At 44.8% G+C, this 20336-nt stretch overlaps 5 protein-coding genes across 6 annotated transcripts; 4 read left to right on the top strand and 1 right to left on the bottom strand.

The window, feature by feature from the left end:
- Positions 1 to 1623: 1623 nt before the first annotated feature.
- Positions 1624 to 3590, top strand: LOC4334762 (pirin-like protein). Its single transcript, XM_015775675.3, has 7 exons — positions 1624 to 1825; positions 1919 to 2084; positions 2197 to 2246; positions 2337 to 2404; positions 2500 to 2562; positions 2703 to 2806; positions 2897 to 3590. Exons 1-7 carry the CDS (start codon positions 1678 to 1680, stop codon positions 3381 to 3383), a joined length of 1086 nt encoding a protein of 361 aa, XP_015631161.1. The 5' UTR covers positions 1624 to 1677; the 3' UTR covers positions 3384 to 3590.
- Positions 3591 to 3786: 196 nt separating this feature from the next.
- LOC4334761 (uncharacterized) lies at positions 3787 to 7179 on the top strand. Its single transcript, XM_026024077.2, has 10 exons — positions 3787 to 4229; positions 4316 to 4475; positions 4627 to 4688; positions 5043 to 5202; positions 5282 to 5402; positions 5859 to 5940; positions 6030 to 6142; positions 6324 to 6402; positions 6487 to 6537; positions 6818 to 7179. The coding sequence occupies exons 1-10, from the start codon at positions 4002 to 4004 to the stop codon at positions 6899 to 6901; spliced, it is 1140 nt and encodes a 379-aa protein (XP_025879862.1). The 5' UTR covers positions 3787 to 4001; the 3' UTR covers positions 6902 to 7179.
- Positions 7180 to 7737: 558 nt separating this feature from the next.
- LOC112936007 (uncharacterized) lies at positions 7738 to 8937 on the top strand. Its single transcript, XM_026024078.2, has one exon. It carries the CDS (start codon positions 7860 to 7862, stop codon positions 8742 to 8744), a length of 885 nt encoding a protein of 294 aa, XP_025879863.1. The 5' UTR covers positions 7738 to 7859; the 3' UTR covers positions 8745 to 8937.
- Positions 8938 to 9542: 605 nt separating this feature from the next.
- Positions 9543 to 10521, top strand: LOC4334760 (uncharacterized). The gene has a single exon (XM_015775676.3). The coding sequence runs from the start codon at positions 9944 to 9946 to the stop codon at positions 10289 to 10291; it is 348 nt and encodes a 115-aa protein (XP_015631162.1). The 5' UTR covers positions 9543 to 9943; the 3' UTR covers positions 10292 to 10521.
- On the bottom strand, positions 10455 to 16528 carry LOC4334759 (ALBINO3-like protein 1, chloroplastic). 2 transcript variants are annotated; one of them, XM_015775673.3, is made up of 12 exons: positions 16128 to 16528; positions 15032 to 15142; positions 14279 to 14353; positions 13798 to 13858; positions 13544 to 13617; positions 13355 to 13459; positions 12817 to 12924; positions 12316 to 12419; positions 11800 to 12018; positions 11377 to 11518; positions 11156 to 11290; positions 10455 to 11061 (listed from the first exon to the last, which is right to left on the bottom strand). In XM_015775673.3, the coding sequence occupies exons 1-11, from the start codon at positions 16461 to 16463 to the stop codon at positions 11156 to 11158; spliced, it is 1470 nt and encodes a 489-aa protein (XP_015631159.1). In that variant the 5' UTR covers positions 16464 to 16528; the 3' UTR covers positions 10455 to 11061. The 2 variants fall into 2 exon arrangements, with proteins under 2 accessions (XP_015631159.1, XP_015631158.1); XM_015775672.3 differs by having other exon boundaries at positions 11198 to 11290.
- Between the last annotated feature and the right edge of the window lie 3808 nt (positions 16529 to 20336).

Below are 20336 nucleotides of genomic sequence, written 5' to 3'. Positions count from 1 at the left end.
GAAGAAATGAAAATTGCTACTTTACATAAGCAAGAAGAAGAAATGAAAATTCCTACCAATAGGGCGGTGCTGGGTGGCGCAGCGATAGAGGGTGGTGGATTTGGCCACACGACGGGAGGACGGTGGACAGCGGCGCCCGCGACAGAGGGCTATGGTCGGTAGCCGCGCGACGGGAGGGCAGCCGGCGGTGGCCCACAGTGCGACGGTAGGGTAGTGGTCGGCGGCGCCCCACCGAGCGACGGGAGGGAGGGGGCCGGGCCGGTGGCGCGCGCGCGGCGGCGCCCCCACCGAGCGACGGGAGGGCCTTCCTAGCCGGCGCGCGCGACGGGGAGGGCGGTGGCCGGCGGCGCGCGCGACGGGGAGGGCGGGGGCCGGCGGCGCCCCCACCGAGCGACGGGAGGGCCTTCCTGGCTGGCGCGCGCGACGGGGAGGGCCGTGGGATGGCGGTGGCGCGCGCGACGGGGAGGGCGGGGGCCGGCGGCGCCCCCACCGAGCGACGGGAGGGCCTTCCTGGCCTGCGCGCGCGACGGGGAGGGCGGGGACCGGCGGCGCGGCCTGCGCGTGGAGAGGAGAAAGGATTGGGGAGAAAGAAGGGGATTAGATCTGTTTAGCTAGGGTTTGCACTGCCAGGGGTATTTTGGTATTTTTTGAAAATACTGACAATGTAACACACAGATAACGTTACAGATCAAACGGAAACCTAACGGGTGGGGCATGGAAGGGATGAAAGCGAAAATTCGGGGTTACAGAGGGGATCGAGTAAAATTAGGGGTATAGAAGAGATTATGGAAGTTTTCATGGGTATACAAGGGATTTACTCTAAATTTAGTCATGTGTGTGATGTCCGTGACTGCTTCCCGAAGCACCAACCAATTTTTTTTTTGAGGAAAACATCAACTAACTATGTATCACCTAAGAGGGTAATATTTAGAACTTGTGATCTTAGAAAATGAAACCGTATTCTTCTGTGCCAATGCCTAATGGTTAGAGAAAATTCTTTTCAAGTATACCTGATAGTCTGATACATTAACCATATTCCTTTGTTTAGAGAGGAACATTAGCCACATTCTATCCTCTTCATTTGCCATTCATAACAGGCGAGATGCTTTAATGCATACATTTTTTGCCGTTGCAACGCACGGGCACCCAACTAGTTAATTATAAAAAATGTAATTAAAAGAAGGGGAAGAACACATTTTTTTTTAAAAAAAAAGCGAAGATGAAAGAAATAAACGAAATAAGAGGATACGAGGCGACGGACGTCGATTGCCTAACGCCGACGCGAGGGTGACGTCAGGGGAAGGATGACGCAGAGTAGACGTAAGCACGTCGTTGGCACGTTCCAGCTCCATCCATTCCAACCTCGCCCGCGCCGCGCCGCGATTCCGGAAGCAGCCGCTCCCGCGAAGGAAGAAACCAATAAAACAAAGCGTTTTTCATCCACACGTGACGCGAGGCAGAGGCACTACACACACTGCTCTCTCTGTTTTTTTTTGGTCAACCCCAACCCAAGCAAAGCAGCCGCATATCTCTCCATTAATCACCTACCAAAAAAAAACAAATTATTTTGTTTTTAAAGATCATTTCCAACAAGAACACCATACCAATCCTTGGTCAAATTCTGCTAGTATTTATCCTCCTAGAGAGGGACATGGGGAGAGGAGGAGTGGATCCACGATGATGACGAGGAGCATGATGAAGTTTTTCTCTCCCTCCTCCTCCGCTATTTATACCACCCTCTCCTCTCGTCTCGCCAGGATCAACGCCACTCGCCACACACCGCCACCACCACCAAAGAGCAGCAGAGCAGCAAGATCACTAACCTGTACTACTGCCTCTAACCCCAAATCCAAATCCAAATCCAAGGCCAAGCATCTCCTGCTGCTTCTCCTGATTGTCTCGCTCATCTTGCTTGCAGCTTTCTTGCTGATTCGAGCAACCATGTCTTCTTCGTCTTCGTCGTCGGATGCTGTCGCCGCGGCGGCGGCGGCGACTTTTGAGAAGCCGAGGACGGTGGTGAAGAAGCTCCTGGCGGAGTCCCAGCCCGAGGGCGACGGCGCCACCGTGCGAAGGAGCATCGGCAGGTGAAGGATCATCATCGATTCAATCCTATCTCTGAATCTCTGATCGATTTGTTTTGCCGAATCGTGTTGGGTTCTAATGGATGGGGGGCGTTGACCTCTGTTTTTTCTGCAGGTACGAGCTCAGGAACCTGGATCCTTTCCTCATGCTCGATGAATTCTCTGGTAATTACACAATTCCAATTCACCGGTAGAGTAAAATCGCGGCCCTTTTTGTGCCCGAATGATCTTAATTTTCCCCTTCTGTTTTACCAGTTTCCAAGCCTGCTGGATTTCCCGACCATCCGCATAGAGGATTCGAGACAGTCACCTACATGCTCGAAGTACGGATGACTAAACTTCTTGTAGTTCCATTTCATCTTTTCTTTATGCCCGTAAGGTGTTTGCTGAAATGCTACTCATGGTTTCTTCCATTCAGGGGGCGTTCACCCACCAAGACTTTGCAGGCCACAAGGGCACCATCGGCACGGGAGATGTCCAGGTCTTACTCTACCCTCCAACTAGGGACATATCTTTCATCACTTTCAGAAATTGACGTTTCACCAGAAAAAAAAAAGGGTGACTTTGTTTTCTAATTTCAGATGCTGACAATGCAATCTTGATCATGTTTTTGTTCATCAGTGGATGACGGCTGGCCGCGGCATCGTGCACTCGGAGATGCCGGCAGCGGACGGTGTGCAGAAGGGCCTCCAGCTCTGGATCAACCTCTCTTCCAAGGACAAAATGTATACACACCATGATTGATTTGATTTGCACTCCAATTTTGCAAGATTGCATGTTTGCAAATGCTCATTGGATGAACTTCTTCAATGCAGGATTGAGCCGAGGTACCAGGAGCTTATGAGCAAGGACATCAGCTGCGCCGAGAAGGACGGCGTGGAGGTGAAGATCATCGCCGGCGAGGCCTTCGGGGTGCGTTCGCCGGTGTACACGCGGACGCCGACGATGTACATGGACTTCACGATGCAGCCGGGGTCGCAGCTGCACCAGCCCATCCCGGAGGCCTGGAACGCCTTCGTCTACATCATCGACGGCGAGGGCGTGTTCGGGAGGGAGAAGGCGTCGCCGGCGACCGCCCACCACTGCCTCGTTCTCGGCCCCGGCGACGGCCTGAGCGTCTGGAATAAGTCCGGCGAGCCGCTCCGGTTCGCGCTCGTCGGCGGGCAGCCGCTCAACGAGCCCGTGGTGCAGCATGGCCCCTTCGTGATGAACACCCGCGCCGAGATCCAGCAGGCCATGGAGGATTACTACTATGGCAGGAATGGCTTCGAGAAGGCCCGCCATTGGAGCTCCACAGCATGATTTCATCATCCTCCCTTCATACCATGACACACCATCACCATACATAATGCTGCTGAGCTGAACATGATGCTGTTTTTAGGCATATTAGTATATCATTTGATTCAGTAATAATAAATAGGTTTATTGTCATAAATTTTTCCTTGATTGGCTGTGTAATAAAACGATATCTGTGCAATGAAAATGGTAGTAATATGATTGGATTTTAAATGGAGCTGCACAACAGATTATGCACATGTCATTGACTCATTCTGAAAGCAAATTTCAGAAATATCTAAATATCAAAGACATTAGACAACTTGACAAATTTTCTTCTCCATTTCGAAACATTCTAGAATATCAGCATGTGGATAAGGAATTTTTATTCACCCCAAATTCCCCCCCAAAAAAAGTTAAGAAGATCAGTAAGCCACATGTCAACAAGGCACTGGGTGGCGTGCACCACGCGATGCTGCCGGAGAATGGACGGCCACGATGCATCTCCCACCCAAACCAAATCAAATCCGTCCATCCATTCGCCTCTAGCAAAATAATCCGCCTCGTGCCGCCCGCGTTTCCCTCCCCTCCACGGCCACTCATTCCTCCCTCCCCACCACCACCACCACCACCGGCGGCGGCGCAATGCTGGCAGCGGCGGCGGCGGCTCTCCGGCCAGCGCCCACCACCGCGGCCTTCTCCCCCTCCACCGCGAGGTCCCCGCCACCAACGCTCCTCTCCTTCGCTCCTCCCCGCTCTCACCAGCGATTCCACCTCTCCGCCACCGCCGAGGGCGCGGGCACCACCGCGGCGCAGGAAGGCGCGTCGGCGTCGGCGTCGGCTCCCCCGGTCGACGAAGCGCGACTAGCGCAGGTGCGGAGATGTTTTGTTCGTGCTGTTTTTGGTGCGATGTTGACGCGCGTGTGATCGAGTGAGGGTTTCGTGTTGTTTGGATGTAGTTCGCGGCGGATTGGCAGGCGGCGCGCGCGGAGAGGGACCAGGGGAAGATCCTGAAACTGCAGGTGATACGGGCCAACAGCGGCGGGTTGATCGTCAGGTTCAACTCCCTCCAGGGCTTCGTGCCCAACCCTCTCCTTAGCCCCGCGCATTGGTGTAAAGGTAGTCAGTTTCTCTAGTTTGAGTTGTTTGCAGAATTTGTCCAGATTTTTGAACCAGCTCTAGCTGCAATTGATCGCCGGATTAAGAGGTGATTGCAGCTGTGGGCTACCGTAACTGAACTCATGGTGGATGTATGGTTTTTTCCTTGTAGACCCCAAAAGGCCCATTCAAGATGTTACAAAGGACCTTGTGGGTTCTTCCATTTCTGTCAAGGTAATTAAGAGGCTTCAATTACCTTTTGAGCTACCAATTAGATTATGGTACTATACCATGCAGTAGTACAAACACATGCTGGTTTTGGATCAAAACGCTGATCAATGTTACTTTTAGTTTGCTTGTGTGGCGGAATTTCAGTATTAAACTGGGTGTCCCTCTCCAAGGAACTGTGATATTCTTTAACTTTGCTTTCTAAACTGCATTATGATTTTTTTTCAAGCACATTCTGGCAAAGTTGTATCATTGGCTTTCAATTCTCTATTACTATGGGTACAATCTAAGAGCGGGCACCAGATTGTAGGATTCGAACTTTACACATTTTTCTTCAGAAACTGAAGCTAATTACTTTAGGTGGTCGAAGTGAACGAGGAAGAAAGGAAGCTTGTCTTCTCAGAGAAGGATGCAAGTTGGTTCACTCATTCTTCTCTAGTCAAGATTGGTGCTATCTATGATGGAATTGTCGGTTCAGTTTTCCACTACGGTGCATTTGTTCATCTGCGATTTCCTGATGGTACCCATTGGCAACACCCCTTGTCATTTTTGTTGGTAAATGTTTTGTTGATTTTCTGACAAAATCTATCCTCAAACAGGAAATTATCATCTTACTGGCCTTGTACATATCTCTGAGGTCTCTTGGGATCTTGTCCAAGATGTCCGGGATTTTTTAAATGAAGGTGATACTGTCAAGGTCATAGTGGTGAACATTGATATGTAAGTATCTAATACTTCTTTACTGTCTTCCTCCACAATTGTCAGCATGTGTATTCGCAATGTAGTTTCTCGTGATCTCATTCCATACTTTTTCAAGAAAGTTTGCAATTATATAATCAATGTTGACTGTACCAATGAAAAATAGCATATGTTTAATTGAATCTAGCGATGGAGAATGGCGCAATACACCTTAAATCTATATAGATTAGGATTTAACGATGCAATAACTATTGAGAACACAGATTGTCTTTAAGGAATACCAAGTTGATGCATTGAAATAGATCACTTATGACTCTTGAGGGCTGATGAATAAAATGAGAGGAGTTTATGATCTATTTTTTTTTCCTATCATTGCTTTCTTCGCAATAGGGCAAATCAGCATATGCTGGAAGAATTATCATGAATCAGAAAATTATGTTACATAATCTGATACTGATGCATTTCCTTCACAAATAGGGAGAAGTCAAGGATAGCTTTATCAATCAGACAATTGGAGGAAGATCCTCTACTGGAGACATTGGACAAAGTTATTCCTTTGGTTAGTTTGTCGAAAGCACGTGTCTTTGTGGCAGGTTATTTAGCTTTGTTATTTTAAAGGTCAACTCATGCATTAATATTGGTTTATAGGAGGCTGATCAATCACCTAGTGCTGGGATCATATCATCTGATTCATCTCCTTCAGAAGCTGATCTTCTTCCAGGACTTGATGGTATATGTAATGAACTATTGCAAGAGGATGGGTATGATTTCTGTTTGTGTGTTTTTTTTTTTTTGGTGTATGGTTTTTTGATGTTGATGTACTACTTTATGTGCCCAGTAGCTCTTCTTGACTAGAGAACAGTTTTGTTAACCAGGAGGGAACCCATGAATAGGTTTTTACGTTGCAATCTCCATGTTTTAATCAGTTCTATTTCTTCACAGTATAACAGACGTACAGTTTGGGCGCCGAGCATTGGAGAAACGTGTTGTTTCACAAGATCTGGAACTCTGGCTTTCCAGTGTATGATCCAAAATGTCTCCAATTTAACCAGTCGAAGCTCACAAGATAGAAACATGGACTGATGTGTTGGATCTCATTGTGCAGGTGCCAGCTAAGGACAATCAGTTCAAGCTTCTTGCTCGAGCTGGGCGACAGGTTAGTTTCTTCTTGATATAGCACTGTTTTCTTGTTATAAGGAGTTTCATTAGGCAAGGATTGATGTTTAGTCGGTTTTCAGTCCCAACTGAACAGAAAACAAAGGTACATCCTGTAAAACCAAAATATCAAACAAGTCTTCAAAATGGTTACACCGGAAGTTAGTACGACAAGTTTTGTGAAAGATTGTAATGGTTGTCTGATGAGCGTGCCGTTGGAATAATTGTTGTAGTTGTGTGACAGAGTGTAAGTAAAAAATTATAATCCTTTAAACTGGCAGGTCCAAGAACTATATTTGACAACCAGCCTAGACCAGGAGGGCATAAAGAAGGCGGTACAGAGAGTACTAGGACGTGTTCCTTGAGTTTGGAGAACAGCGAGTATGAGGCAGCATGCCTGTACTCCCCCCAATTTTCTGACCAACCGACTATAGTGAAACAACAGCACGAGCAGACAACCTGAAAAGTTCGTCGTTGTTTCCTCATTCTGATGCTGAGCTTCCTCTCAGCTGGAGACTACTTAACCGAAAATTGCAAATTTTGTCAGTAATACAATGAGTAGGTAGTTATCTTCGTGCATGCATGTACCTATCTGAAACCTCAAGGCCACCTGTATATATATCAGTATTCATCTTCAGTGTCATCAATTCATCATATCTTGTTCTGGTAACTAATAGCTAGATATGCCTTTCTTGTCAAAGCTGTTTCTTGTTCAACATGTAAATCTACTCCGTAATACTATAAGTCCGTTTTCCCCCTAGAGCGTATGAACCACTTCTTTGTCCCTTAAAATTTACTGCTAATTCTGTACTGCCTGAACCACTTCTTTCTACGTACCTTGTTACATGTTCTGTTCTGACTGCAACATCTGTAGGATGGTACAGGCAAGTAGGTGAGATCAGCAATTGTGTAAGCACAAGTACTGCTCTTCTTGCAAATATTTTTCGTTACATATTAGGCTGGGCAGTGACCACTACTGACACAGTTGAATCAAATTGAATGGGACATGCAGATATTATCCAAATTATCCAAAAATGTCACACATTGACTCCCCTAGAAGTCATAGAACTAACTATAATGCATAATTGCCAATGTGATGGAACGCCCATGGTTTCGTGGCATTTCGTGGTGCCTTCTTCTGCCTTGGCTAGTGTCACCATCTTCTCATCGGTTGATACATCCAAAGGCGAGAGAACAAGAAGCCGGCGATGAATCCAAGAAGTAATAAACAGACAAAATTCTCAACTATATTAGCTCGAATCCGCCGCATCGAGCAATCTCCCCCTCGCATTGCCTCCTTCGATCGATCAATCAACGGCGACAATGTCGCACGGCGGCGGCGGCGGCCAGCCGTCGTGCGCCGCGGTGTCGCTTAGCAAGTACCTCCAACGCAAGCTCTGGAAGCGCATCAATGGTGGCAAGCCGAGGAGGAAGAGGAGGCCTGAGGTGCGGTCGGCGTCGGGCGGCGGCGAGGTCCCCGTGTCGGTGGAGCTGATGACTACCAGCTCGTGGTCGTCGTCGACGGTGAGGTCGCCGGAGGCGGTGGTGCGGGTGGTGATGCAGGGCGGGGTGGTGGAGGCGTACGGCGGGGTGGTGCTGGCGTGCACGGTGATCCGGAAGCATCCGCCGGGGCTCTGCCTCGCCTACCCCGACGTGTTCCGCAATCCGCACGGCGCCCGCGCCCGCCCGCTCCAGCCGCTCTTCCCCGGCGAGAAGTTCTACCTCCTCCCGGAGCGCACCATCGAGAGGCTCCAGCGCCAAATCCCCGAGAGCTCCGTCGGCGCCTTCGACAACGCCGACGAGGAGGAGGAGGAGGAGGAGGACACGCAGGATTACAGCAGCGGCGCGGCATCGTCGTCGTCGGAGGAGGAGGCGGCGTGCGACGACGACGACGGCGACGAGTGCGCCGCGCGGAGGTGGTGCTGCGCGAGGGAGTACTTCGAGGCGAAGGAGCGGTGGGAGGAATGCCAGTTCAAGAAGATGGTGGCGCGGGGGCTCGCCGTCGAGCAGAACACCGAGAAGGAGACGGCGATGAAGAAGAAGAAGAAGAATGGGAGGAGGAGGAAGAAGAAGAGGAACTCCGCCGCCGTGCCGTCGACGGGGTGCAGGACGTCGAGAGCGCCGGCGACGACGAGGAGGACGTGGGAACCCAGCCTGCCGTCGGTGGAGGAGGAGAGGGAGAGCTCACCTCCATCAGAGAGGGGTTGATCAGATTCAGAGACCTTCTCTTGCTCCAAATGGTCACGTATTGTTTTGTTTTTTTGGTTGAATCAGCTTCGACTGCATGTCTTGCACTCACTCCAATTGATCAGAGCAGATACGATTCAGGTCGTGTGTTGTGAATTGTGTAGCCAATTGCAAAGTAGAATGGGTTGTCAAATCGAATCTTCTTCTTCTTTTACGGATGTATCCGCACGAGACTGAAGCCTAATCTTTTCGCTTACGTTCATACTTATCAATTAAAATTTAAATTTTCAATCTTAAATTTAAAGTTGATTTTGGGGTTTTTTCATCGAAGTTTCTTTTTCAGCTTTTAATTTTCGATCGCTAAGAGCACCTATATATAAGTTTTATTCACAAATTATTTTTCGTCTACAAATATGCCGCTTCGACCATGAAACTGAATTTCCTGTACTGGCCGTTAGGGAAATGGGCCGCACGTAATTGAAATCCAATTCTGGCCCAAACTAGTATGGGCCGGACGTGGGTCACGGCACCTTTCAGGCACAATTAATATGGGCCGCACAAAGTCCTACTCCCGCTGTTGGGCCGCACATAACCGAAAGAACATTCAGATCCGGATATCTCTACACCATCCGATGAAGATTACACGGTCCAGATCGAGTTCAAGAGGGTGCCAGGGCCAGAGGCTCTTTTTCACGGGACACCCTGTGTTAGCACGGTTTATCGTTTATACCCTTCACGAGTTGGATCGTCCGGGGCCTTTCGCCGCCGCCGACGCAAGCGGAGAAGGAAGGCAACGAAGAAGAAAAGGAGGATTGCACTGCAAAACGCAATGTGGTGTTCTTTTCTGTCAGTTATTACCAAGGGGAGTTAATTTGCTTTGCTTGTGCAAAATCTTACTGTGGGGGTTGGGATGAAACGAAATGAAAATCTTGGTCTCAAGCCTTCCATGATGCTGTCATATCTTCATCCCAAATTAGGAGAGAATCTGGGCGAGTCGACGGCCGTGGGACCCGCGCAGCCATTGTCCCTTCCCGCGCTTTCCCCACCGCTCGAATACAGCACATGTCAACCGCGCGCCAAATTCTCCCACATATATCCTCCACAAACTCCCAACGCCTCGCTCATCTCGATCTCCATCTCCAAATTAAACAGAACCATTTTTATAAATTTTAGTTGCTGCTCGTTCCTCCGTTGAAGAGATCGATATCAATATCCGCGCCATGGCCGCCGGTCACCGGACGCTGCTGCTCCTCGTCGCCGTCCTCTTCGCGGCGGCCGCCGTGGCGCTCGCCGACGACGCCAAGCCGACGATCCTCACCCCCGTGGCGAACACCCCGCTCGGCTCCTTCGACGGCGACTCGCCGGCCGACGACGCCATGGACGACGAGGACGCCGCGCCGGTCGGGGCGCCCATCGGCACCACCATGACCGAGCCCAAGCCCGAGCTCACCACCACGCCGGGCGCCGCCGGCGAGGCGGCAGGCGGCGCCAGCGCCGGTTACTCCCTTGGTGTTGCCTCTCACGTCGGCGCCGCCGCCGCGTTCGTCGCCGGCGTGTTCGCCTTCTGAGGGCGAGGATGCTGGGAACGAGAGAAACCTCCAGCCTTGTGTTGTGTCAATATATACTGACAATACATACATACATATATACATACAGCAGTGCTAATTTGATGATGTACAATTTTCGTTCTTTTCTTCATCCTTGTACGATAATGAGCAAACATTGCAAAAGTTTGCCTCAAATTCTTTCATGTAACAGGGCACCGTGCATTTCAAGATTACTGGTAGTTTGCGTAAAATGCTAAATGTTGAGTCGATCAGAATGTGGTCAAAATCAGGCGAGGAAGACATACATTTACAGCCACCTTTGCATCTGCATCATGGGGGGTCAACAAAATCCTTATTACTTCCTCGAGGACAATCTACAAGCTACGCTCTTCTACATCCTGAGTCTCCTAAAGGCAGAAAAAGCACAATGCTAGGGCATTGTTTCAAAAAGATTATGCCGCCTACTATCTTCTTGTAAGAATCGACTCCTGTAGCTGTATCCTGTCTGTCTGAAGCTCGCAACTAGCACGTATGGTCAATTGCCTATCCTTGGGTGAACATGCTGAAGCAGCAGATAGGCATGAATTGGTGATCCTCCATAGGCACATTATAGCAGCAGATAAGGCTAGACCCACCACCACCAGTTTCCATTTACTACACTGCAGATTTGTCCATTCGTCCATTCTCTACACTGCATCTTGTTCGTTCTCTTCGTCCCTCGATTTATGAGCGTCATGTGACGTAGGGTCGATAACTGAAGAATGGCTGTCAGTTGATTCCTGAATTATATCCTACAATATAGAATGGTTATATTAGAATCTAAATACCTTTGATTGATTGAAACTTGGGTCTGAGAGAGCTTTGCTATTTGTTTCTCTACTTTACCTACTTAAAGATGTTTGTTGCCTTGATAAGGACAAAGCATACCTCTTTCATGCTTCCATTTGGTATCATTTCATTTGTACTATGGCTAAGTCCACCATTGCCGTTAGCTATAATTGGTTCATTTTCATGAGATTCCTGTTTTGAGTTTGTCAACAGCACAGAGAACTTCAGTTTCTGAAATAAGTGATAAAACAATCAACAAAATTACAAAAATGCCTCACCTGTTCATCTATGTTGTCTCCAGATGCATCTGAATTCTGTTTTCCATCGACGATGCCAGCTTGTGTGCCTGCCTGTTCTGTCTGTTCCGCTTTTTCCAAAAACACTTTTCTCCTTGACTCTTCTTCCTTTAGTTTTCTAAATCTGAAACTCAAAATGAATAGAATATATTTTAAGTACTCATGTTTTCCCCTAACTTGTGAGATTCAGGAAACTACAATTGGACATTTCCTGCATTTAAATATCAATCACAACTGGACAACTAGATTAGCTTCTAGGAATTAACTAACTTTTCATTTACCAAGATACCAACCAAAATCTCTGTTGAATGTCCATTATTGTAAGGCTCATCGATCTAATGGTTTGTGACCACGGCTGAAATAATGCAGGCATTCAACAAGCAATATCTGAAAACTAGACAGTACCTTTCACCACGTTGTGGTCCACTTGGTTCTGGCTCTTGACTGGCCGGGGGTTTACCAACTTTAGGGAGAGGATCACTCTTAATAGCAGGCTCGGGCTTTCCAAGATTAGTTGATTCTTCTTTAGCGAGCTTATCAATGTATTCTTTGACGGGATTTTTGGCACCTCCAAGCTTTTGAAGCCATACTTGTTGTGCAGTGCTAAGGATATTATTCGTAAGCCTGCAAGAAAAGTATTGCTAATGACAACCACAAACTATGAAAAATTCACCAGTTAATGAAGAAGAAAAATGATTAGGCCTGATGAGAGTTTCACATATGTAAACCAAGTTTTTCATTCCTTCAATAGCCAAAGTAACAGGTTTACAGCGAATTGCATATATTTGCCATTCTAAATAGTGTAGAAAATCTGGCTCTGTTCATTCTAAATAGACCATGAAGAAAGTTATGATGAAGCTCTTATTATTAAAAGAAAAAAATCTGAATAAAGAGAGGTTGAAATCTGTAAAACACACGCACCAATATAGACTTAGTCCAGAAGGAACAGAGAGAGCAAAATAACCAATTAGCAAAGGCAGGAACTTCACTACAGCTTGAGCACCTTGTTGGCTAGGATCATTGTTCTGCAGGACAAATATAGCAATCAGTAAGTTTGAACACAAACTTAATCAGCTATTGGTGTAAGTTGGCATGATACAGAAAAAGAAATTGTGTGCCTTGATCTTTTGTGCTTTTTCAGTGGTCCGGATTATTTCCCATGAAGAGGGAACAAATTATAGAGTTCAACAAAATTATTACTGTACAGACTACATATCTTTACAGGTAATCTTCTGGAGATCTTTTCAGAATCTTGAGTTCTATACCAAGAATAATTGAACCCGATAGAAATTATGTGTTTATTCATTAGAAGCACCATACAGATATAATTCAACTGATAAGAAAATTCCCATCGGAGTGTTGAGGACCAAAAGGAATTGAATACAATGGACTAAACATGCTGAAAACTTTGGTAGAACAAACCTGTGGTGGCTGCATTACTTGAGAAGATACATATTGGGAAATAACAAGAAGAACTGGTAAAACAAGGTATGCCAGAGTGTCCGACCAGCCAAGAGGTGGATGACCATCCTACAACATCATCAATTACACTGGAGTCAAGAAAAAAAAAGAGAAGAAAAGAAATGACTCCAAGGTCAATGAAATAAATGTCAACTAACATTCAGAAATGGTCCTATCCAAGGCACTTATATAGGTTAATAGCAAGCAGCATTAACTGTCCGCCGTTAAAATTCCAGAAATAATTAGATGTGCATGTGCTTGATTTTTGCAAATACATTCTAGAACAACCAACGGAGTAGAGATTGTGCACATACATTTAAATCACATGCAATCACAGTTTTCTAATGCCTGCAAGCAGACAACACCGGCTTACAAATGGCCTTAACAACCTGATCACAATTCTAAAAGTCAAATTTTACAATTAGGTAAAAAATTGAAGTTGCACATGAACAAAAGTTGCTTGGGTATACCAGGGAATTATCAAGTTCTGTGTGCTTACCGTAAAGGGAAATAGCCATGATATTCCCTGGCCACTTTGCCGTGCAGCAATTGTTGTAGGGCCAGCCAAAGAAGGTATCCAGAAAAAGCCTTCGGTAAGAAGTCCCTTTCGAACAAAGACACGGATGCATCAGGTGATGCGGATGTTTACTCAACAAAAATAGAAATGACAAAACACAAGCATATCAACCTCATTAGCTACATTGGAGAGAGCTCTGTATAGACCAATCCAAACCGGTATTGTCACAAGAGTAGGCAAGCACCCTGTTGTATAGAAATGTTAAGTCAACTGCAAGTAAAACTAATGCAGGAATGTACCTAAGTTGCTACCAGAAAAAGGGTAACAGAAAACCAATATAATGTGAAACTATTCTACAAAGCCTTGCTATGCATTGAACATTGAGGGGCAAACACTGATAGGAAATATATCAAAAATAGTACTACCTGCGAGCGGGTCAACATCTGACAACTTATATAAACGAGCAGTTTCAAGCTGTATCCTTTCCTGGAAAATATGAATAAATAATTAACCTACAGATGGAAGTGCCTCGGGTAGTATTTCAAATCCATTAATATGATCTACAATGTACACCATTGTGTTAAATCTCCCGTGTGAAATGGGTAAATGGTAGTTTGTTTACATGGAGTTTATTTGCAGTATGCACTTGCGTAATAAGTACCTTTCCTACAGAACATTTTGAACAAAATGACCTCATTAGCTGCATGTCTTGGAAGGACTTAGATCTTCCAGTTAATGTGGGCTTCAGTTTATTGCTACATAAATAAGGAATTTACCCCCAATCAAATGAACTGCTAACTAAAATAAATGCAAGACCTTGCCATTAGCCCACAGTGCACACAGAAGATTCAACATGTGAGCATGTTATATTATTGTAAATCAGATCAATATGTAAAATATACCTACCTGATCACCAGCATAACGTTCTTGAATAGCCTTAACTTGAGGTTGCAGTGACCTCATTGCAATTGCAGACTCAACCTACACCAGAAACAACAAATATGAACAAAAATAAAAATTTATGCAGGAATAGAATGTGTGTAGTTTTACTTTGCATGAACATTTATTACTACAAAATGCCATCAATTGATTTGGGACAGAAGGTGACAGAATATTCTTGCAGGGTGAATAACCATGTGATACACATGTTTGCAGTCAAATGGTTTCCGCATTGAAGTCTCTGTCACAATGTCAGTATGGATTAAGTCATGCATGCATTTATTACTGGCTCCGCTAAGAAAGTCCTGAAAGGAATCACCAATTTATTGGATATGCTTGAAGCTACAGCCGGTATATATAAGAAATAGAACAGTACAGATATGTACCAAATCATCTATAATAATGTGTTGAAAATAGCTACATTATTCGTTCATCTGTGGATCACAATGTATCATAAGTTGGGTTATGGTAAATCTTGTTACTTCCTAAAAATGTGGGTGAAAAGTGCAGGCAAATTATAATATGTCTCACAGAAAGATCTGCCAAAATGAACATTTTCATGGAGTGATATGATCGTAAAAGTAATCTTAATTATGAAAAAAAAAAGATCAGAGAGTATCCTTCACCACCTTAATCTGAACAATTCACGATATGATATATAACCACAACCCAATTATACCACTATCTATTCTAACGCAGCAACATGGCAAAAAAAAATACCTGCTTCTTTGTAAGAGGAAATGTAGCTGCCTTGACGAGAACTGTTAGAAGGATGATTGCAAATCCATACGGATAAGGAACATGGAGAGCTGACAGACCATCTTTTAAAACCTGCAATAGAAAAAAGAAATGTAAATCACCTGAAAATATGTAGCAAGCAAGGTATAATGTTATAAGAGTAATAAAAATTTATGCAAACCACAAGATATCCTAGATGCAATGCATAATGGTGGCCACTCATTATGCATAATGGTGGCCACTCACATGCACAAAAATTGTAGTGGCAGGAGAACAGGGAGATAAATTGTTTGAAGATTTGGTGGTAAAACAGCGTTTGCCCACTGTCGGTTAAAGAGTGAAAACAGTTGAAATTAGATAGCATGGAAATTCCGGCCATACTTTTCCGTTGCAAGTGATTTAATTCCCTAATTAGTAATAAGGCACAGTACAAACAGAATATTGAGTAATAATTGTTGGCCATTAGCCAAACAACAAATATGAATGTGATCACTTCATATTTCCCTCTTCCTATGAGGTCTCCACACATATCCTTCAGTTCTTTTTTGCCTTATGGTCCATCAACAGCTATGACAACCAAATCTTACCTAAACTACTTTGGGCATGGATATCAGGGAATCGTGTTTTTGCTTTCTTTTTTTTTGTTAAGTGGATGAAAGTGCTGAAGAAATTCCCCATGATTGAACCAAGGTCACAAGGTCACTTCTATGGCAAAACCCCTTCCTTTCAACGGGAATGCTAATAATTGCCTGATCTGAAAAGGATGCTCAGAAAGCTAATTAAATTTACTCCATTCCTCATAGAGAAAGCTTTACCCATCAGCAGAGTAGAATACTACTGTGCAACTAACAGCAACACAGTGATACATGGATTACATTGCCCAGAGAGTCGCTCTCGGGCAATACAGCAATCTAACCCAGGTTAAGCAGATTTTTCACCTACTACTCCGCTACATTCTTAACACAGAAAGGTTCATAGGTGACAGCATCGCACAACACTGAATGGAGAAGGCGCGCGCGCACACGGCAAGACGCTGGAACCAGCTGGATATGAGAACAAAGTCAAGAGTCACGCTCACCTTGAGCACGGTCTCCATGGAGTTGGTGATGCCGGAGAGCCAGTCCCCGGCCGCCTCCTTGGTCCCCCCGCCGCCTCCCTGCACCACCTCCGGGGACGCCGAGACGGCCGCATCCGCGACCGTGTAGAGGAACGCCTCGACGCGCCCGAACAGCTCCCCCACCTCCGCAAATCCACCACCACCCCCCAGCGCCGCCACCGGTCGAAGTACGACGCGGCGCGGGGCCACCCGGCGCGCCGAGGCGGGCCGCCTGAAGCCGGCGACGCCACCGGGGGCTCGCGCGGCGGCGAGGGCTAGGGCTCGCGGGCGCGCGAGGAGGAGGAGGTGGGCGTCCATCGGCGGAGGCGGAGATGGTCGGAGTCGGAGAGGCGAGTGGCGAGTCCACCTAAACTAGTACTCCTACTACTAGGCGGAGCATTTGGATACGGAAATGAAATTGGGGTGGGACGCGGCACGTGGGCCGGTGGTGCGGGGTGCACGACGCCGCACAAGTCACCGCTATGGTCTATGCATGTGTGGGCCCACCTAGCAGCGTGGTGGGCCGGGCCTCTTTCGTGCCCGTCGGCCTCCTACGAAATTTTTTTACGCACATGTTTCATGCGAGATCGGCATTAATAATTCCTTTGGAGACTTTGACAATTCGGGCCTGTTTGGTACAGCTCCAACTCCTAAATAAAACTCCAGGAGTTGAGACTGGAGAGGAGTTGTGGAGCTGTCTAAACCCAGCTCCATAACTCTAGTATATTTTGTGAGAGAGCTCCACCCAACTCCACTCCCAGTTTTGGTAGAGCTGAAACTATTTGGTTGAGCTCCAGCTCCAGGAGGGGTGGAGCTGGAGCTGGAGCTGTGCCAAACAGGCTACTTTACCTATATACGATAAGATAAGACTATCTCCGTTTTTGAACATAAGATCGTGATGTTGACTTTATGAATATGATGTTTCAACATTTATCCCTTTTTCATTTATTTTATGGACTTGTTTTACCATTAGATGTATTTAAATGTGCCCTTTTTCTCTTTGCATTTTTTGTATTATATGTTTGAATAATATAAATGGTTAAATGTTACCTCCAAAATTCAGTAGCATCATATATTTAAAAACAGATGAAGCAGATAATTAGATGCTAAGCCAGCAACAGAATGTTGATTATCTAGCGGATATATCATTTGTGTCACGCTTCCAAATTTATGGTAACTCTCTAAAACTTTCTTTATCGATATTGATTACATTGCTTTTTCCAAGCTATTACTCCGTCATCCATCATTTAACTCTCAATCTGTTTCAAATGTGACTTTAAATTACTCTATAGAACCCTCTCTGTTTTATATAATAAGTCATTTTGACTCTTCTCAGGTTTGATAAAATTTATAAAATAAAATTTAGCGATTAGAGGTAGCACTATCTTGAATATCCACCCCTTTTATGCTAAAATATTACTATATTCCTTACAAACTTAATCAAACTTAAAAGATTTAATTAATTAAAAATGACTAGCATACTACGTTTTTGGCGAAGTTTTGGCGTGGCGGTTTTGTTCTTTCTCCTCAGTTCATCGATCTGCCATGCTTGCTTTTGTTGCCTAGTTTGTGCCGGTCTCCGTCGTCCGGCCCATGCAACCCGGATTTATTCCGGTCGACAGAAACGTGAAGGTGATAGAGTAACTAATAACCCAGATTAAATCCGGTCTTAATCTAGAGCTATCAAAGTGCATTGCGAATTAATGCCAACATGTACCAAGTAGTAGTGTATCGACACCGGCGGCTGCTATCGCAACATTATAAACACACAGATGCTTAGCGTGCTCGACTTGTAATATTCGACATCATCGAATTGCAGAAATATTTTGGCGATTGCATCGTCCGCAGCCCATTAGTGTTTGGGCCCAAAAGGCCCAGCTAGAAACAAGATCGAAGTCTCCCTTCCGTCTCCGATGGCCGGAGCTCTGCCGCTGCCATAGCACTAGGAGAGAGCTACTACTAGTACTATGAAGCAAGAGTAACCATGTAATGCCATGCCATCGTATGACCCTACAGGATTGCTCTCTCTGTTACAGAGAAAACCAACTATACAAAAGTGGCAATGCTTTTGCTTTTCTTAGGTCATGTTTGTTTCAGCTTAGAATTATTATAATCTGTATTATTATGAGTAAACTGAAACAAACAGATAGCTTATTACGATAGAATATTACAATCTATAAGCTAGATTACTATAATCTAGTAATCCACTCTAAAGGTGCTTTTTTTCATTATTGGTTTGCTAACACCTAACAACCGGCTAATAATCCTGAGAAACAAACATCTAACAATTTATTCTATGTCGGCTTATTATAATCCAGCTTATATTAATATGTCTCAATAATCTAGATTACAATAATCTTAAGCTGAAACAAACAGAGCCTTAAAAAAGGAAGATAGAGAAAACCAACTTATAACTCTCTTGATGTACTCACTCCATCTCAAAATAATAAAAATGCTATATACCGGAATCCCGTGTCCACCCCTCGGGATGGGATCCCCTCACCTCGCCCATGATACGTGCGGCAAAGAAGACGGAGAGCAAAAATCAGTCCAATGCAAAGCAACAGGACAGAGAGCAAGACGCATGCGATATCCGTCAAGTATCAACTAATACCTATCGGTACCATTTATCAGTTGGTATCTGACAAGTATCGGCCGGTACCTATGAGGTATCGAGATCTTATACCTACTCGGTATCTCGTTCGGATGAAATTTTGTAGTATAGCTACCGTCTAACATAAATAAATCTAATATAAATTATGGTTATATCTTTTTTTATTTTAAGGTGAAAAGAGTAGTTCAAAAAACATTGACGAAGGGAATACTTCAATGTGAGTATGACCTCCGGTCTGCTCTTGGTAAAAGGTGCCCTGTTTAGATGGGACTAAAACTTCTAAGTCCCTATCACATCAGATGTTTGGACACTAATTATAAATATTAAACGTAGACTATTAATAAAACACATTCATAATCTTGGACTAATTCGTAAGACGAATCTATTGAGCCTAATTAATCCATGATTAGCCTATGTGATGCTACAGCGAATATTCTCTAATTATGGATTAATTAGACTTAAAATTTTGTCTCGCAAATTAGTTTTCATTTATATAATCAGTTTTGTAAGTAGTCTATATTTAATACTCTAAATTAGTGTCTAAATACAGAGACTAAAGTTAAGTCTCTGGATCCAAACACCTATCGAAGCAGATCTGAATTACGCGTACCATCCTAGTACAACGTCTGATTTTGGGGTGCAATGCTTCCACCTAACAAATCGGCATGGTTATGGTGCACACGCATTAGCGAGCCATGAGTTTCCGAGAGTATAGTAGTACTGTACTAGTACTGGTACATTAATTAAAATGACTCCACTAGTCCACTTATTAACCCCACACCACCATCTGTCAGTCTCATGTTGGATTGAATCCCCACACGGCACACGGCGTGCACTAATGACACTGCCTGCGATTGTACCATCAGTCTACAATTACTGGTAGGTACTTCTACTTATTCCTGATCCAGAGCCTTCCACTGTCAGAGATAAAAAGGAGAATAAAAATGGTGAAAAAACTGAAGAAAAAAATATTATCAGGAAGGCCGAGATCGTTGACACAACTAAAGAGTCGTCCAATCCTATATATTCCAGTCGTATGTATGTACTGCTATCACTAAATAGGATTCGTATCACGCACATAGTAATTAGGCGTTAAGGACGATGATGTATTATTTGGAGTAGTACAATATACGATGGGTAATACCAATTGGGTAAGTAGTCGTAGCAGAACTAGTGTACGGTGCTATTACTTGTTTGGGAATTATTCAACGTCCAACTAATTATCTGCGCGGGTAATAAATGCAGTGAAGTTTCTTGCCACACTTGCCCTTTACATGATTTTCATAGATTTTTAATGAGAAAATTCCCTATATACCCCTGAAAATTTACTCAATCCCTTCAATACCCCTGAATTTGACATCACCCCTTATATACCCCTGAATTTTCATTTTGATCTCATCTATACCCATCTCCGTTAGTTGACGATTAGTTGACCGTTAAATATTTTAAAATGACTATATTACCCATCCTATATACATATGTGGTACCTACCCAATAAATTTTCATATGAAAAAAAATAACTTATACAAAATACAAGCAATATAATCATTTAATTCCCAACTTAAAAAATAAAACTT

The sequence above is a fragment of the Oryza sativa genome, chromosome 3 (assembly GCF_034140825.1).
Source record: "Oryza sativa Japonica Group chromosome 3, ASM3414082v1".
Lineage (NCBI taxonomy): Eukaryota > Viridiplantae > Streptophyta > Magnoliopsida > Poales > Poaceae > Oryza > Oryza sativa.
The sequence above is the reverse complement of the archived record's forward strand: the minus strand, read 5'-3'. Positions and strand labels throughout refer to the sequence as shown.